Raw genomic sequence first — 16271 nt, 5'->3', positions numbered from 1 at the left:
AACCTGAGATCTAAAGGCTTAAACACAAGGCATTTAGCTTTCCCATAATAGGAAATCTTGCTCTCAGTGAATAAAGATTTCCAGTGACACCCATTTACTGAATACTGGGGTGAGTTTGTGGGTGTTCCTGGACTCTGTTACCCACTTATGTTTTTAACCCGCATGTACATATTCTACATGTATCTTTATGTCTAAGGCTGCTCTGGACTGTCTGCTTAACCCTGTCAAACATTCACACTGTGATTTTAAAGGCTGATAGGCTACCTGTTATACTGAAAAATAAATTCCTTACAGCTCATGCCGAACATTTGCTATAGTCATGTTAGACAACTTTTTAAAATAATTTGGCTTCCCACAAATTTCAGGAAGGCAGGAAGAAATCATTTTAATGGGCTTCATAATTTCTAAGCTTTTGAGATGGGGAAAAATCAGATATAGGTTGCCTGAACTGAAGGTAAATAATCCTATTATGACTGAAGGATGCACCAGTCCTGTTATACTAGCGATAGTGTAGGGCAGTGTCTACAATTCCCACAGAAGCAACATATAAAGTTACCCTACAAGAAAAACCCTCTACCCTCAGTTTTTATTTAATTGCAATTTCTGAATCCTACATCCTGTTTGAGATTTTTCTGCCTTTATAAATACAAATGCCACCATTACACTAGAGGTCTGAAAACCCTAAAGGCCAGTCAGCTAAAATTTGACAAACACAAAAGGATTGTAGGCTTCTCAAAAGAGGATTCTTTTTATTCATCTCATCTTGTACCCTAATGTTAAGAAGACCATAATGATGGCTAGCTATCCAAATGAAGAAGATGAAGGGCTATAGGATGTTGTATTCCTTGGATTTAAACGACAATGTATATAGTGCAATGACAATGAAATATTGACAGAGCAAAACTTTACTTCCTTACCTGGCAACCTCTTTTTTCAATCTCCGTAATGCACTTTTTCATCAAGAGAGGAACCATCAAACCTTCATTTTCCTTCTCAACAACTTTCCGAGCATCAATTCCAAAGAGTATCGGTTCTCGTTCTCCATTTGTTCCACCAAAAGAATTCTCCCACTGTTCCAGAAGAGTTAGCTTGACATAGATAAGACCTCTGGGCTCCAGTTTTACTGCCAACTGATGAGTCTTCGTCACACGAAAAAGAGCAGGAAGGACCACCGTACCATGGCAGCAAACCCGGTTTTTCCTTGGCATGGGCTCCCAGCTAAAAACGACTAATTTTAAATGCTGAGCATTTTCTATCTCTATGTTGAAAGTGTGATCCATGTCCAAAAATGTTGTTCTGCAAGTCAGCAAAGCGGTCCTTGCTTTATTTACTGAATCTACCTGAATTGCACAGAAGACATCTTTTGAGTCCATCCTTGGTGGTTTCAGATCCTCTGCACCATAGAAATGAATGCTCATGAGTCCAGATATGTACTGGGAACATTTGGGTTGGTCAGCAAAAGTGTAGTGTCGAAAAGCGTCAATGTCTATTTCTGATTTATTACCCATGTTACCTGCAAATACTTCCTTTCCTTTCCTTTCAGCTGCATATTTCCCTGATTTTGCTATAAGCTCAGGAGAGTCTCCATCACTGAGGTAGCCCCCTTTGCTGGAGGATTTGGAAGTCCCCCTGTTTTTCTTTTTATAGCTGTGTTGAGAGGATACACTGCTATCAAGATGATACCGGCTTATGACATTCCTGCTAGCAGCTGCTGTTACGTTTCCAGAAGAAGCTAACGGTGCATGGCTTACTTCCTGGCAATTATTTTTAAGCAACAAAGAATTGTCTGAGCTATTATGGCTTGAATTTACTTTGATACTGAGCTTCCTGCTGAGTTCAGGCAATTTTTTCATCTTCATGGAAAGTTTCCTGACGGTTCTTGGGGATTTTATTTTATCAGGGAAAGGCCAGTTTATTGAGCCACCTTTTTTCAATGGGCTTGGGCTCGGAGGAGAATATTCTGCAGTTCCTGTCTCTCCCTTGTTTGCAGACGTAATTCCAGGACCTTCGAAAAAAGAAAAGAAAGAAAAGATAAAAAAGAATACTTGGAAATAAAAAACTACTTCTTTGTTGTGATCTGAAAAAGTCTATTTAGAAAGATGCCCAGCATCACCTACATCGGAGTTCCCCAACCTTCCTGGATTTGCGGACTGGGTGGGGGGGAGGAAGAGAGGGGATGGTTCTGCGCAAGCAGCAGGCATGCATGAACAGCTCCATTTGCACTTGCCCATTATCTCTGTGGCCTGCGACCCAGTTCTGAAGGGCTCAAGGCCCTGTAGTGGGCTGTAGCCCAGGGGTTGGGGACCACTGGTATACATTATTCCCATAAATACCCCTTCCTGTGTGCCAGAACAACCAAGAACATGTGTCACCCTTCCCTTAAAAGAGACAAAGGAGACAGATGCTACCAAGGAATCACTGACCCATCCCTCTGCTAATGGACCATTCTGCTTGTTTTGTTGTCTTGCATATGTTAAAATCGATGTCTTTCAAAGGAGAAGCTGAATGCAGCTGTTTTGTTTCAGCAACTTTTCTGAAAATAAAATTCTATGTTTTGTCTATGTTCTCAAGTTCTGAAAAAGATTCCGGGGAGTGGGGGGGTGGGAATGGAACTACTTTGCTTTAGGGCTCCTATGCATTTCAAAGATGGTTCAAAGGTACTGCTATTTCACAGTAATTTGCTTTTTTATGGTTTTTTTTTCTTTGCAAACAAACAGGTATGCCTCTTCTCATTATGGCAGAGTGAACTTACGATATGTTAGGAACCAATCCTCCACAAAGTTCCAACATGACTTATCCCTTTGAATCCACTAATAATCCTTTCTTAAACAATGTTTATTACATTTGTCAAAGAAATCTGACTATCATAAACAACCAATGAAATAAGTTAATCAACATTAGATTCATAATTAGTTATTTGCTTATTCAAAGTATTTTGTAAAAAACAGTTTAATAGGAAGAAAGAAATAAAAATATAAAACTAGAACACAGCATACAATAGTAGCAATTTATACACCATAGTTTTTCATAGTGAAAGATGAGCCTCCATAAACTTTTGTTCATGCCTTCTACCTCATGGGAGTGGAAGGCTCTCCTAACATCTTCACATCATAACCATGTTTACTGTCCAATAAATCTACGTCTAATTCAGTGGTTCCCAACCTTTTCTATACCCCGCACCTCTAGAATGCTTCTGATACATTCTCGCACCCTCTTACAAAAGTTCAAAATAACGGCAACAAATTATGCATATACACTATAATTTTGAAAACCCAAGTTTTCGCACCCCCTGGAATATCGTCTCGCACCCCTGGTTGGGAACCCCTGGTCTAATTCTCTTATAGACGTAACAGAAATATTCTATTTCTAGAATATTCAAATATTCAATAACTCTACTGTGTTCTAAATTCAGCAATTTCATATACCTAAGGTTAAAAGCAGATGTTCAGTACAGACTGTCAACTGTAATTCAATATAATTGGGTGGAGGGGCCTACCCTCTAGTATCCCTTGTGAGACAACAGGACATCACTAGATCATACTGCCAGAATATGAAGGTGAAAAAATGCTGACTTTCAGCTATGCAGTTTGTCAAGTTGGTATTTTTCTGTATGTATTTCAAAAATAAAGGGATTTTGGAAAGCTTTATGGACACATTTTACCTTACACCACAAAATACAGTGCCATTTTTCCTATAGAACTGGGAGACAATAAAAAGAATTTATTCTTTATTTTTTCCTCTAGCATTCTAAAACATACTCAAAGGGAAAAGAAATTAACACCTGGAAAGCATAGAACCTAGCCTAATCAAAATCATCAAGGTGACCAAAATGGACCTCCAGACCATCATTTGCTCATTTGTACCATAAATACTACAGAAAGCACATTTACTCACTAAAAAGTAAAGCAAATGTGCATCTGATCCTTAATTTAATTTTGCTTTCCCATCCAAACAAACAACCAGGTCTGACTGCCTAGCTTAGACATTCAAAGGAAAAATAACCAAGCAAAAACTAAGCAAATGTTTATAAAAACATTACCAAATCCCCTTATCACTACTCAGATACCTATATTATGGTCTAGGATCGCCTTATAAGAGACCTGGGCAACATAAGTATTAAATAAACAAATAAACAAATTTTAGGAGGCTGCTGATTGGAGCCCTGCTGCTTAGTGACCAAGTAGGCACGGTGTTTTTACATCATCACACAAATCATTCCATTTTTTTCTGCAGCCCACCCAATTAGAAACTGAGGCTCAAATAAATAGCACCAATCCACGTTCTGCAAAGCCCGTTATTTTCTTTAAACAGGAGCTAAATAACTCTCTTTCTTGCTGGAAATTGACAATTAGGCCTTGTTTTTTAAAAAATGATGAAGTTTATACTGCACAAAGTATGTTTCCAGAGCCTCAGTGAAAGTCCTTGTTTCGCTCAGTTGCTTTACTTGTATTGAGGCTATTTCCTTACATGGAATAGACTATTTCTAGCACACCCGCTGTGCTTTTCTGGCAACAGCTCATAAAAATGTGGTATTTGATAAAACTGGACAAAGGCCTCCCTTGTACTGCAAATCACCACACAGTCTCACTAGTGGGTTGCACTGAGGCATTCCATAGTAATCAGGGCAAAGTTTTAATTAATTCACATTAATCTTTCTCTGTCAGAAGCCTCTGGCAAAGGCTTAGAAAAGCAAGCCAAAATATAAAAAACTGAGAAGTCAATCTAACATTCCTGACATTTTATCTCAAACTTCCGGTGGCTTCATGAAGAATTATAAATAATTCCTATTCCTTAATTGTTGGAATGGTAAATAATGTCAAAAAGACACTGGAACCTTTCTTGCTATTATAGCAACCACATATTACATACACAGAGAGGGCAGAGACAACTTTTTGAAATCCACTAGAACTATTTTACCAACCAATAATTGTAAGTGATATTGTCACTATAGGCTGTCAGCAGTTGGTATTTCTAACTCTGTGTTCCATTTTTACAAATTATTTTTAAATCCTACTAAAAGGAAAATGGGTGTTTTCTCCATTAGGTCATAAGGTTGATCAAATCAGAAAATCTCCTTTCAGCATAAACAGTTTTGAACACAGTATATTAAAAATTATGCAATGGGTATGCCTGTTCCTTCTATACAAACTTATGATTTCACTTATTCAATAAAAGCCCTATTTTTTTTTTGAAGGATTTAAATCCACCACTTTCTAAAAGCCAAAAGTGTTTATGATTAACACTGATAATTCTGTTTACATTAATTATGCAATGTAGACTTATGAAATGGTTCAATATTCATAGTACTCCTTTTTGTAATATTTTGTAATATAACGTTTGTATTAGCAGATATTTATTTATTAAATTTATACTCCACCATCTCACTGTTGAAATTTCTCTGGAAAAAGAAAATTATGAAAAGTCATATAACTATAACTTTATTACCAAGCAACTCCCAATTTGTCCAATGTATTGATCCTAAATCAGAAATCTATATAAGTGATATCCATAATTTATTTTATTTTATTTTTAAAATTTATAAACCGCCCCACTCCCGTAGGACTCTGGGCGGCTAACAATAAAAACAACATAAAACATGACAAACAAAACAGTACAATTACAGTCATCCAGGGGTCAGGTTTTATAAACCCCAGGCCTGCCGGAAAAGCCAGGTCTTAAGCAGCTTATGGAAAACCAACAGGGTGGGAGCGGTCCTAATCTCCGGGGGGAGCTGGTTCCAAGACATGGGCGCCATCACAGAGAAAGCCCTCCTCCGCGGCCCCACCAAATGGCACTGCTTGGCCGACGGGACCTGAAGGAGGCCCAGCCTGTGGGATCTAACCAGCCGAAGGGAACTATGAGGTAGTAGGCGGTCTCGCAAATAGCCTGGCCCTGAGCTATATAGTGCTTTAAAGGTAATAACCAACACCTTAGAATTGGACCCAGAGACCAATAGGCAACCAGTGCAGCTCACGGAGGATAGGTGTAACGTGGGTGTATCGAGGAGCACCCACTATCACTCGTGCGGCTGCATTCTGGACCAACTGTAGTCTCCGAATACTTTTCAAGGGTAGCCCCATGTAGAGCGCGTTGCAGTAGTCCAGACGTGAGGTGACAAGGGCATGAGTGACTGTAAGGAGAACCTCCCGGTCCAGGTAGGGTCACAACTGGTGCAACAGACGAACTTGTGCAAAGGGCCTCCCAGCCACAGCCTACCTGCCTGTCTACCTGCCTGTCTGTCCAGTTATCTGTCTGTCTGCAATGCTTCAGAATCTGTTCCAAAAAGACAAATCTAACACTGGTCTACAACTCTTTAAGCAGCCACATTTTCTCCTGAAATGTCTGGCAGCTGCACAAAGCAGTTGTGCAAGCACCTGAAGCACCTCTTCCAAATTATTTCTAAAGCAGTACACAGCTCTTTTGCCTGTGTATGTGTGTATGCACATGTAAGAACTTTATAAAATCCTCATTATAGAATTGTGCTGTTCTTGCAGAGGACAGACATACAATTCCAGGCAAAGACACCTCTGCTAACGATTTCCAGACAGGTGTCATGCCTCCCACACAAAGTACTGTACAACCTTTTACCATGATCCAAAATACTGCACAGTCCTAATTTCAAGAGGTAACTGGAAAGATGCTTTGAGAAAGGGCTTTTTTGCTTTTCCTATAAGCAGTTCCATCAGAAGCCTTTACCTCCAATCACCTGAATCATATGTGAACACTACCACGTTACCACTTTACAATGCCTTGGTAAGGCCACACTAGGAATACTGCATCCAGTTTTGATCACCAGGATATAAAAAAGATGCTGAGACTCTAGAAAGAGTACAGAGAAGAGCAACAAAGATGATTAGGGGACTGGAGACTAAAGCATATAAGGAACGGCTGCTGGAATTGGGTATGTCTAATTTAATGAAGAGAAGGACGAGGGGAGACATGATAACAGTGTTCCAATATCTCAGGGACTGCCACAAAGAAGAGGGAGTCAAGCTATTTTCCAAAGCGCCTGAAGGCAGGACAAGAAGCAACAGGTGGAAACTAATCAAGGAGAGAAGCAACTTAGAACTAAGGAGAAACTTCCTGACAGTTAGAACAATTAACCAGTGGAACAACCTGTCTCCAGAAGGGATGAATGCTCCAACACTGGAAGTTTTTAAGAAGAGACTGGACAGCCATTTGTCCAAAATGGTATAGGGTTTCCTGCCTGAGCAGAAGGTTCGACTAGATGACCTCCAAGGTCCCTTCCAACTTTTTATTATTATTGTTGTTGTTGTTAGTTGTTGTCTATCCCTATGTGCATCCATTTTTATGTAATAGTTATGAGCTTTGGCAGTCCTCACAGAGAACAAGTAGTTCCTGAGGTAATGTGGCCAAAAATGTTTTCCCATTATTTCAGAAGGCTAAAGCTATATGTTTCTATACCTGCTTCGAAAGCCTTAAAAATTCAAAAGGACCACAGCTCTTGTGCAAAAAAAAAGAAACAATGTGATAAAAATTACAAGCAATATAAACTACTAGACTTCAGGAAATTCCATACAGATTCTAGTTCATTTCAGTCTTTCCCTTAACTTAAAATAGTACCTGCTCTAATTTTCTAAAGGAAGCCTGAAAAGAACTAGCCATAGTTCTATAAACATTGTCTCCAAAATGCTCACCATTAAACACTATAGTTAAAATGGAAATAGCAATTGCAATGAAAAGACAAAGTTATTTTGAGAAGCTTGCAATTGCCTAAAAAGGGTTTTATTTTTCCCCTAGGACAAGCAGTGCTTATACTTTGTGATAAGAAAAAGCTGCTCTTTTGCTCTAGAATGTTTTTTAATGGCAAGAGGAATGACAAACTGCTGCACTAGGGAAAATAAAACAATAAATTCTAAGGGATTTAGGAGTCTGTAGCAATTTAAGTACCGTGCCATATTCTGGGAATGCAAATCCGGAAACACTTCTGTGCCACGTAGTTTAAGACTGTTTTTAGTAATCCTTGAAGAGGAACAGTTCTGGGGCCAGATTTAGATATCCGAACAAAGTCACAGCATTGAAAGAAAAATCTACGGTACTTATTTTTTTTTTATAAAGAGGAGTCCGTAAGTCACCTTTGTATCCAGAACTTTGGAGGGAAGGCTGGTGGTGCAGAATCGACACCAGCAGAAGAAGTGGTAAAAGAGAGCAAGTGATGAAACATGCATTGTTATGTTACAAAGCATATGCCCTTTGGGACTTGTGTGTAATGCTGCAACGTAAGTTTAAAAAAGGCAGAGCTTGCACCATGATGTTACCACTGCAGTTTTTGTTAGTCATTATTATAACTGGCTGTGGATGGGGCATAGGGTAAGAGAGAGATGGGGGAAGTGGAATAGAGCAGTGCTTCTCAACATTGGCAAGTTTAATATGTGTAGACTTCAATTCCTGGAATTCTCCAGCTAGCCATGTTGCCAAAGTTGAGAAACACTGGAACAGAGTAAGTAGATAAAGCATGATGAAAGCATTCATTGTTCTACAATACAGGGAGACCTCATTTAACAACTGCAATTGGGACCAACAACTCTGTTAATAGCAAAGTGGTCACTAAACAAAAGCACAAATATGCTTATGATTTTACTTCAGCTTTCCTTTGCTTAAAGACTTGCAAAGGTGGCAAATGTGAAGATTAGTCATAAAGTCAAAAAAGGAGTCATTTTTAAAGTTGCGTTTTCATTTGTGTTGTAATTGTGAATGGTCAGTAAATGAGGATACCTCTTTTTTTAACATCTTCACAGTGCATTTTTCCCCACTTCTCTACCAACAACAAAGACATGCAAAAGTACTGTATGAGAACTGGGATTGGTTTATCTGTATGTTGCACTGGATGATAAAAAAAATACAGCACATAATTTTATATTATTAGTTTGCCTAAGCAAAAAAAATTCAAGCAATAGTTTTCATCACACAATCAAAGTTAAGATTATATTGAACAATGGGATCTTAATTCAATTCAACAGAAGGGAATATATGTAGTTCAAGGTTGAACTGTGGAGCCCTTGATGGTTGTTTTCTTGCAGATGTTTTGTCTGTAAAACTTCAATCCATTTCAATATATTTTCCATTGGTTATCATTCCAATATAGTAACTCTTCCATTGCCCCTGAGTATGGGTTGTTTCCTGATGCCTGTATAGATAAATGCTCATTGTCCTGAATTGTTTTAGTAATAGCTCAAAGTTCTTCCCCTTCCTTCAACTTTTCTTTATCAGAACAACTTTGGGCATATAACACAGGCAGAACTGTTATGCCCAACGTATGTAAGTTTCTGCATAGGATGAAAAAAAACAGATAGATCATTTTTTATGCTATCTCATCTACAGAAAAGCAGTAAGCAGTAAGAAGGACCATTACAAAGAGCCTTCAACTTACGACCATTTGTTCAGTGGCCTATCAACGTTACAATGGCATTGAACGAGAGGAACTTATGACGGATCCTTGAAATTCCATCTGTCACAGGGTCGGATGGTCACATGATCACAATTCCAATGTTCCTGTCTGGCTTTCCACAAGCAAAGTCAATGAAGAAGCCAGAAGGAAGTCAGCACTCATATGAGGTCTTTGCTTAATGATCTGTGCAGTTCTCACTTAAAAATGGCAACCAAGATTGCAGTAATTCCTTTCATTAAGCAGTATGAGTCAGATGATGTCACGCTTTACAACCATGTTTCTTAGGAACAGCAATTGCAATTGATCTCATAAGCCAAGGACTACATGTACTTATAAACATATTTATTGCTCCTCTTTAACCATAGGACACAGGCTTTTGCTGATGATTAAATTTGAAGAAAGTAATATAGTTACCAGCATTTATTGCTTTAGGGAGCCAGTTTGGTGTAGTGCTAAGGCATTGGTCTAGGACAGTGGTTCTCAACCTGTGGGTCGGGACCCCATTTGGGGTCAAACGACCATTTCATGGGGGTCACCAAACCATGCTGTCCGCCATTTTTTTCCCTTTTCCCTAGCTGTCCTACTCCCTCTTATTGGTGGCCACACCCACTTGGGGGTCACCACAACATAGGGAACTGTATTATGGGGTCACGGCATTAGAAAGGTTGAGAACCACTGGTCTAGGAACTGGGAGATCATGAATTCTAGTCAGAGAGAGACAGAGAGACGGAGGCCTAATCAAGCCCTTTTTGATCATTTTGATTTAAAATTTGTATTGCCGGTATGTACTTTTCTCTGATAGCATCTATTTAATTTTGGATATTTGAATACAATTTTCTTTAGCTGGTTTATTAAACAGCAATAAAGGAGAGAGTGAGTGAGAGAAATACATGTATCTCTAACATAACATACATATGACCCTAACTTACATATAACATGTATGTTACTAGAATAGTGAAGCAGGATTACAAAATCGATAGATTACAGAAACCTAGCAAACAAAGTGTAGATATTAGAATGATTCTCATTGTGTTTAAAATATCACCGTAGCAAAAGAATTATCAATTCCACCTTAAATCCATATAAGCCTAACACATTTTGCTTACTGCTTCACAGTCATACAATGTACGCTTCTTTTGGCCTACTGTCCTTTATGTAGTCATTTTGACTAGGTAAACTGTCATCTTCAGTTTAACTAAAATTAATAGTTATGAATAAATATCTTAACAGGATTAAATGAAATCTTAAATATTCTTTAGCAATAAAGCCAATTACTTAGCAGTAGGGAGTCTCCTCATCAATTATTTCATTCAAAGAGATCCTCATTCAATGCACACAAAACCCCAAGAGGCAAAACTATACTTAAAATAGATTCATTAACTCCATACACAAGAGACCGTGCAGGATAAACTCACAAACAATGTCACCAGAGTTCATTATAATCTCATAAGCAAGACATTCAATAAAGCAATGACCTTTTGCCTATGATATGAAAGTTCCTATTTAATTTTCTCTAGTAAAGGAGATGTGTTACAAATCTCAACTAAAACCAGTGAAAAACCATTGAATTACACTGCAGTACAAATACAGTGTACAATATTCCACTTAGTAAATAAAATCCATTCTTAACATTTTAGCAAAAGCCATAAAAATAAGAATGTGCCAAAAAAACCCCGGCAAATAGTGGTGCTACAAAAGATGTAAACCCCCTTAATGTTAATCATCTCTCCTCAAACACATCAACCTTGAGACTACAGTGCTATGTAGTAAAGTCTTCCTGAGCTTCATGAGACCTGCCTTTGGGAACACACACACACATATTGGACATATTTTTTTCCATCTTATGAAGAAATATATTTTAGGTAATAACATTGAGTTATTATAACCATTGTTGTTCCAATGTACAACGAAAGATACGATATCTCCTCTAAAGGAATTCAAAAATTAATTAAAAGACATTTATTTTCAAACCAATGGAAATAAAAACATAATTTGAAGATTGGTTTTGCCTTTCTGTAACAGGAGATATGTAAAGATAAAGCTCACAGATCGCAATGTGACTACAAAGTGATGACATAAGCATTTAGAATAAATAAGAGAAACAGAAATAGGATGCCCCCAAAAACTAGTTCAATTTACCAAAGTTATAATTGATTTAACTACTTCATTGAAAGAGGTATTTTAGAAAAAGGATTCTTCTCTTCTGGATTCATTCATTCATTCATTCATTCATTCATTCATTCATTGCCACATCTTTTTCCAATTCATGGAAATCACCTTGGCTGTCTGTGCACACAAGTGCATATATAGATACTTTACTAAGGGAAAAAAATGAAGGAGCAATTCATACACATATGTGAAGTTTCCAAATTTCCAAAACAATTGTATAAGCCTGGAAAAAGTCATGGCTGTATATAAGCATTCCAAAGCATCTTTGATGAAACATCTGCAGAGATGTATGTTCAAGATTATATGAATCATTTGGAAGTCAGCTAAAACTGATGGAGTGGTTTAATACTTTATACAATTATGATGCATACTAGACTATATTAAGCAATTTTCCTTCTGACATTTGGAAATGAGAATAACACATAGAAAATCATGTAAATTATCCTGATATTTTTCCATGGACATCCTCTCTTTAATATTGTAAGATAAAATGTAAAGTCCATGAACTTTCATACTTGAAGCCAGAATTTCACAGACATATCCAGTCCTTCAGGCTTAATATAACTTACAGGAATAACATTTAGGCATATGATTGAAACTTTACTGAGATGTGATCTCCAAAGCCACAGTTTAAAATAAATAGTGATGAACACAGCATTTACGTTCAAACTTGAGTAATAAATAAGCATTAAAATTAAAATGTAAAAGGATATAAAAATTATCTCGAAGCAGATAAAACTGTCAAACTATGAAAATGTTAAAATAAATCAACAGAAGTAGAGCTTCCTATAGTAGTTAAGATTCAAAAACAGAAATGAATTAGTTGGTATTTAATGAGATAAAATATGTACTCTAGGTCTTTTCCTCAGACTACTTTTAGAATAAGAGATTTTTTTTCAGAAAAGATTGCACCATGTAGGCTCAGAAGGTTTTAGTTAGAGACCCCATAAACCCTATAAATGATTAGAGAATAATCATGTTAAATGTATTTTTTAAAAAAATAAATGTAGGTAACATGAAATCCAGCTTAATTTTGGAGGGAAGCTGTCAATACTCCAAGTTACCTGTATAAGAAATACAAATCCTTGCTTAATATACACTTAGTAACCATTCAAAGTTATGATGGCACTGAACAAGAGGGACTTAACAGGTCCGTTTTGTTGTGGCTGTCGCAACCACCATCACATCACCACAATTCGGGCAAGTGGTTTGCAATTATGGCGACAGTGTCCCATGCAGACACAATTGCCATTTGTAATTTTCATTGCTGGCTTCTGAGGAGTAAATTAGTGGGGAAGCTGGCAAGTCACATATAGTGATCACATAACAATGGGAGGCTGTAACCATGCAGGATTCACCTAACAATAGCAATCGAGACTGCTGGATCTGTTGCTGTAAGTTAATGCAGTCATATCAGATTGCGTCTTACACCTCATCATTTAGTGGTAGAGTTCCTGGTTTCAGTTAGCATTAGTAATTGAGGAGGACCACCTATTTTAGAAGTGCAATTTACCTTTCCGCAAGAGAAAAAAAATCAACATTTTTGTAGTAGTTATTGATTCTTAATGGACCACTTCACAGAATGACGCCAAATAAATTTCTTTCCAGCTCTATAGAATAGTTACATTTTAATGTTTTTTATAATCTTACCAGATTAAACAATAAATTGCCACCTTAACACATGTGTGACTTAAATTTTAAAAAATGAAGCCAAGAGTTATTATGAAGCCTAAAAAACCAGCTGTGATTCACAGATTTGCTTCCTAACCACTCTGACAGAGTAGAATATCAAGATTTCCCACAGGTCTGAGATATGGTGAAATCTTATATTATTAGGAGATGCATATATTATATGTACAAATAATTATTTCAGCTGAACATGCTACTCATGTGAAACAGACATCTATGCCTCTAAGGAGGTTATGCATAACTAGTTCCAAGTTAAGATTTGAATTTTCACCTGTCTAAAACGTGACTGTACCACACTGGTAGGGGTGCCAGACATAATTGTACTATAAGTTAAATGTTTACATTGCTCTTACCTCCCGTAGTAGCTTTAAGAAGACCTTCGTCCATTGCAGAGCCAGTCAGAGTATCGCATACAGGCTTTGGCTTTTGTGTTTGCAAACATTCCACGGAATGCACATTTTCTATTTGACTCGTTTCTCTAGGCTGACCATTTCCAGAACAGTCTAAGGATTGAGGAAGGCCTTCATTATGCCCTATGACTTTGATTAAATCATTCCCAGGTGCTATTTTGTAATTCAAGGCTTGGGCGTCCAAGTGATTATTATGGCTATTTAGAAAACAGGGGAACTCGGGCTCATCATCTTCAGGGATGGGATTGTACCATATTTCTCCTTCATCATCTGCATCGTTATCTTCACCAAAATCTAAAGTACATTTTTGTAATGCCAAAGGTCTTGTTCCATTCTCAGCAGCATGTACAGAATTGACTCTTCCTCTAGGGTTTTCCTGTCCTAGAAATTTGGAAAAAGTCTGAGGCATTTTTGGTTCAAAGAAAGGACTGGAAGATTTCAGTACTTGGTAATTTTCTCCTGAAATTTTCTTGTAAGAGTTTCCTCTTTCCAAACTAGGTACTCTCAGAGAACTTTGATGTAACCAGTTCCGCTTCTTGGACACAGTAATGCTAGCAACCTGAGGCCTGCACTCGGAAACTTCACTGGATTTCAAGTTCTTAAGTTCTCTTCTGCTCACAGAAGGTATGTAAACATTTTCGATCAGCTCTATAAAATGGAAGAGGGAATAAAAGAGTGCGTTAGATGCCATCAAGTCGTCATTATTGTCTCAGGTGCACATAGAATGTTGTGACATAAAAAAGAGCCATAAAATGACACAATGCAATCAGATTTCATCCATGAAGATGATAATAATAGTCCAGTTGCAAAATGGCAAAACTTATTCTGTCCGTGTAACAGCATCAAGGGTGATATGATTAAATACTACGCAATAAAATGTGCTGAAAGAAATACAGCAAGCTGTTTTAAAGATAACAGTCCAAATGAACCACAGACACCTATCAAATATAAACTACCACAGAAAAAGAACTTGAAAAGCTAGTCATCCATCAAGATGATGGCCAAATTATTATCAAAATCTTCATAATGTTTTCTCTACTGCCATCCATGCAACTTTGTAATGCTAGAAAGACTGGTTATTAAAATCTCAAGGGCTTCATTAAACATGGCTTACATATTTGGTACAGAATTACAGTATTTTTTTCAGAACATGGTCAACATAATACATTGGATTCCGTCTTAACCATGACTACCTTTATATCTATCTATTTTAATGAGTCTATGGCAAATTTTATTTAGTGTACTAAACCCAATAAATTTAGGTTTTACTCAACTGCCTGATAATATATTTCATAAACTGTAGGATTATGTCCTCAAGATTATGTAGATTTATTTCTATTTATGTTTCACTTCAAGATTTAAAATAAACGCCACTAAATTGATTACACAAGCTGGAAAGGATTTTTTTAAAAAAGTAGTGAGGGGCAGGCAATATCAACGCACAATGTTAAGAGAAACAGCACAACACATCTACCTAAAAATGCTAAAAATGCCATTTCCACATATAAAAGACTAAATCCAAACTGGCTGGTAATTTCATTTGCTTATGGAAGGCATCAAGTTGAGAAAGGACAAGCTTGACTCAAAAGTCAGGCAATCTCTTAACTTAAGAGAAACTACATTATGTATAAACTACATTATGTAATTTGATATATTGACAGCAGTAACAGCAGTAACAAACATGATATAACCACAGTACAAATGTTACTATGGTAATATCAGAATTTGTATTATTTTCCAAGAATACTGATAATGCCAAAAAAGAGGGGACAAACTCTTTCCCCCTCTGCTAACAACAATACATATCAAATGTCCATTGCATCCTTTAATAAATGCTCAATAAATGCTCACTTAGTAAGGATGTTTTGCTTCAACCAGTAGAACAGCAAGATTCTTGAATGGAACGGTCCTCGCTTTTCTGGAAGTAAGATATTCCTACTTAACAAGTCCTATTTAAGATGGATTTTTAAATAAAACTATTCCCCCTGCTTCTAATCAAACAAATATGGGAACATATCCCTTTTAGAAATATTTAAAAATCAGTTAGTCACACAAAACATAGAAAAACAAGACAATTGTATAATCACTTACAGCAGGGTTAGACAACCTTTTTTGAGCCAGTGCACACATTTCTGGGCTTAATTAGGTGGGTCCCAGCTGATCTTAACATTAAGCAGGTTCAGACCTGATTAGGACTCCAAAGGGAAACCGTAAGAAAAATCTCAAGTATTTGGTCTAGACCAGGAAAAAAAAAATCTCAGAAGTACTGGCAAATCCCTTCTACCTTCTTGCCAAGAACACTGGACATGTCCACGAAATGACCAAGAATCATACTTAACTGAATTATCATGTCCTCTGGAAGGATAAGATGGCACACCTGATGGATCATCTGTACATAATTATCTCCTTGAAAGGATATGCAGAGAACGAATGAATGAATGTTACCCAGTGAACTCTATAATTTATCAAGGACTTGAATCTGCATCTTCCAAGTTCAATATCTTAAACAAGAAATGGGGAGCTCACCTCTTATTCAGATATTTAATTCAGTGAGCTCCTTTAAGTTAACTGTAAAGTTTAAGGTTTCATGATAT

The 16271-nt window shown here is 37.1% G+C and overlaps 1 protein-coding gene across 4 annotated transcripts in view; it reads right to left on the bottom strand.

The window, feature by feature from the left end:
• SYDE2 (synapse defective Rho GTPase homolog 2) overlaps positions 1–16271 on the bottom strand; it is a 46790-nt gene that overhangs the window by 23319 nt on the left and 7200 nt on the right. For all 4 annotated transcript variants that reach the window (XR_005553905.1, XM_039320980.1, XM_039320981.1 and 1 more), the window contains exons 2-3: positions 13621–14325; positions 918–2005 (exon numbers count right to left, since the gene is read on the bottom strand). Coding sequence is in view for 3 of the 4 variants with exons in the window: in XM_039320980.1 (XP_039176914.1) it covers positions 918–2005; positions 13621–14325 (1793 nt within the window). In the remaining variant the exon portion in view is untranslated. The remainder of the gene's footprint in view (positions 1–917; positions 2006–13620; positions 14326–16271) is intronic.

This window comes from Crotalus tigris, unplaced genomic scaffold, assembly GCF_016545835.1.
Source record: "Crotalus tigris isolate CLP2741 ecotype Arizona unplaced genomic scaffold, ASM1654583v1 scf7180000023718.2468807, whole genome shotgun sequence".
Classification (NCBI taxonomy): Eukaryota; Metazoa; Chordata; class Lepidosauria; order Squamata; family Viperidae; genus Crotalus; species Crotalus tigris.
This window is presented reverse-complemented; position numbering and strand designations above follow the sequence as displayed.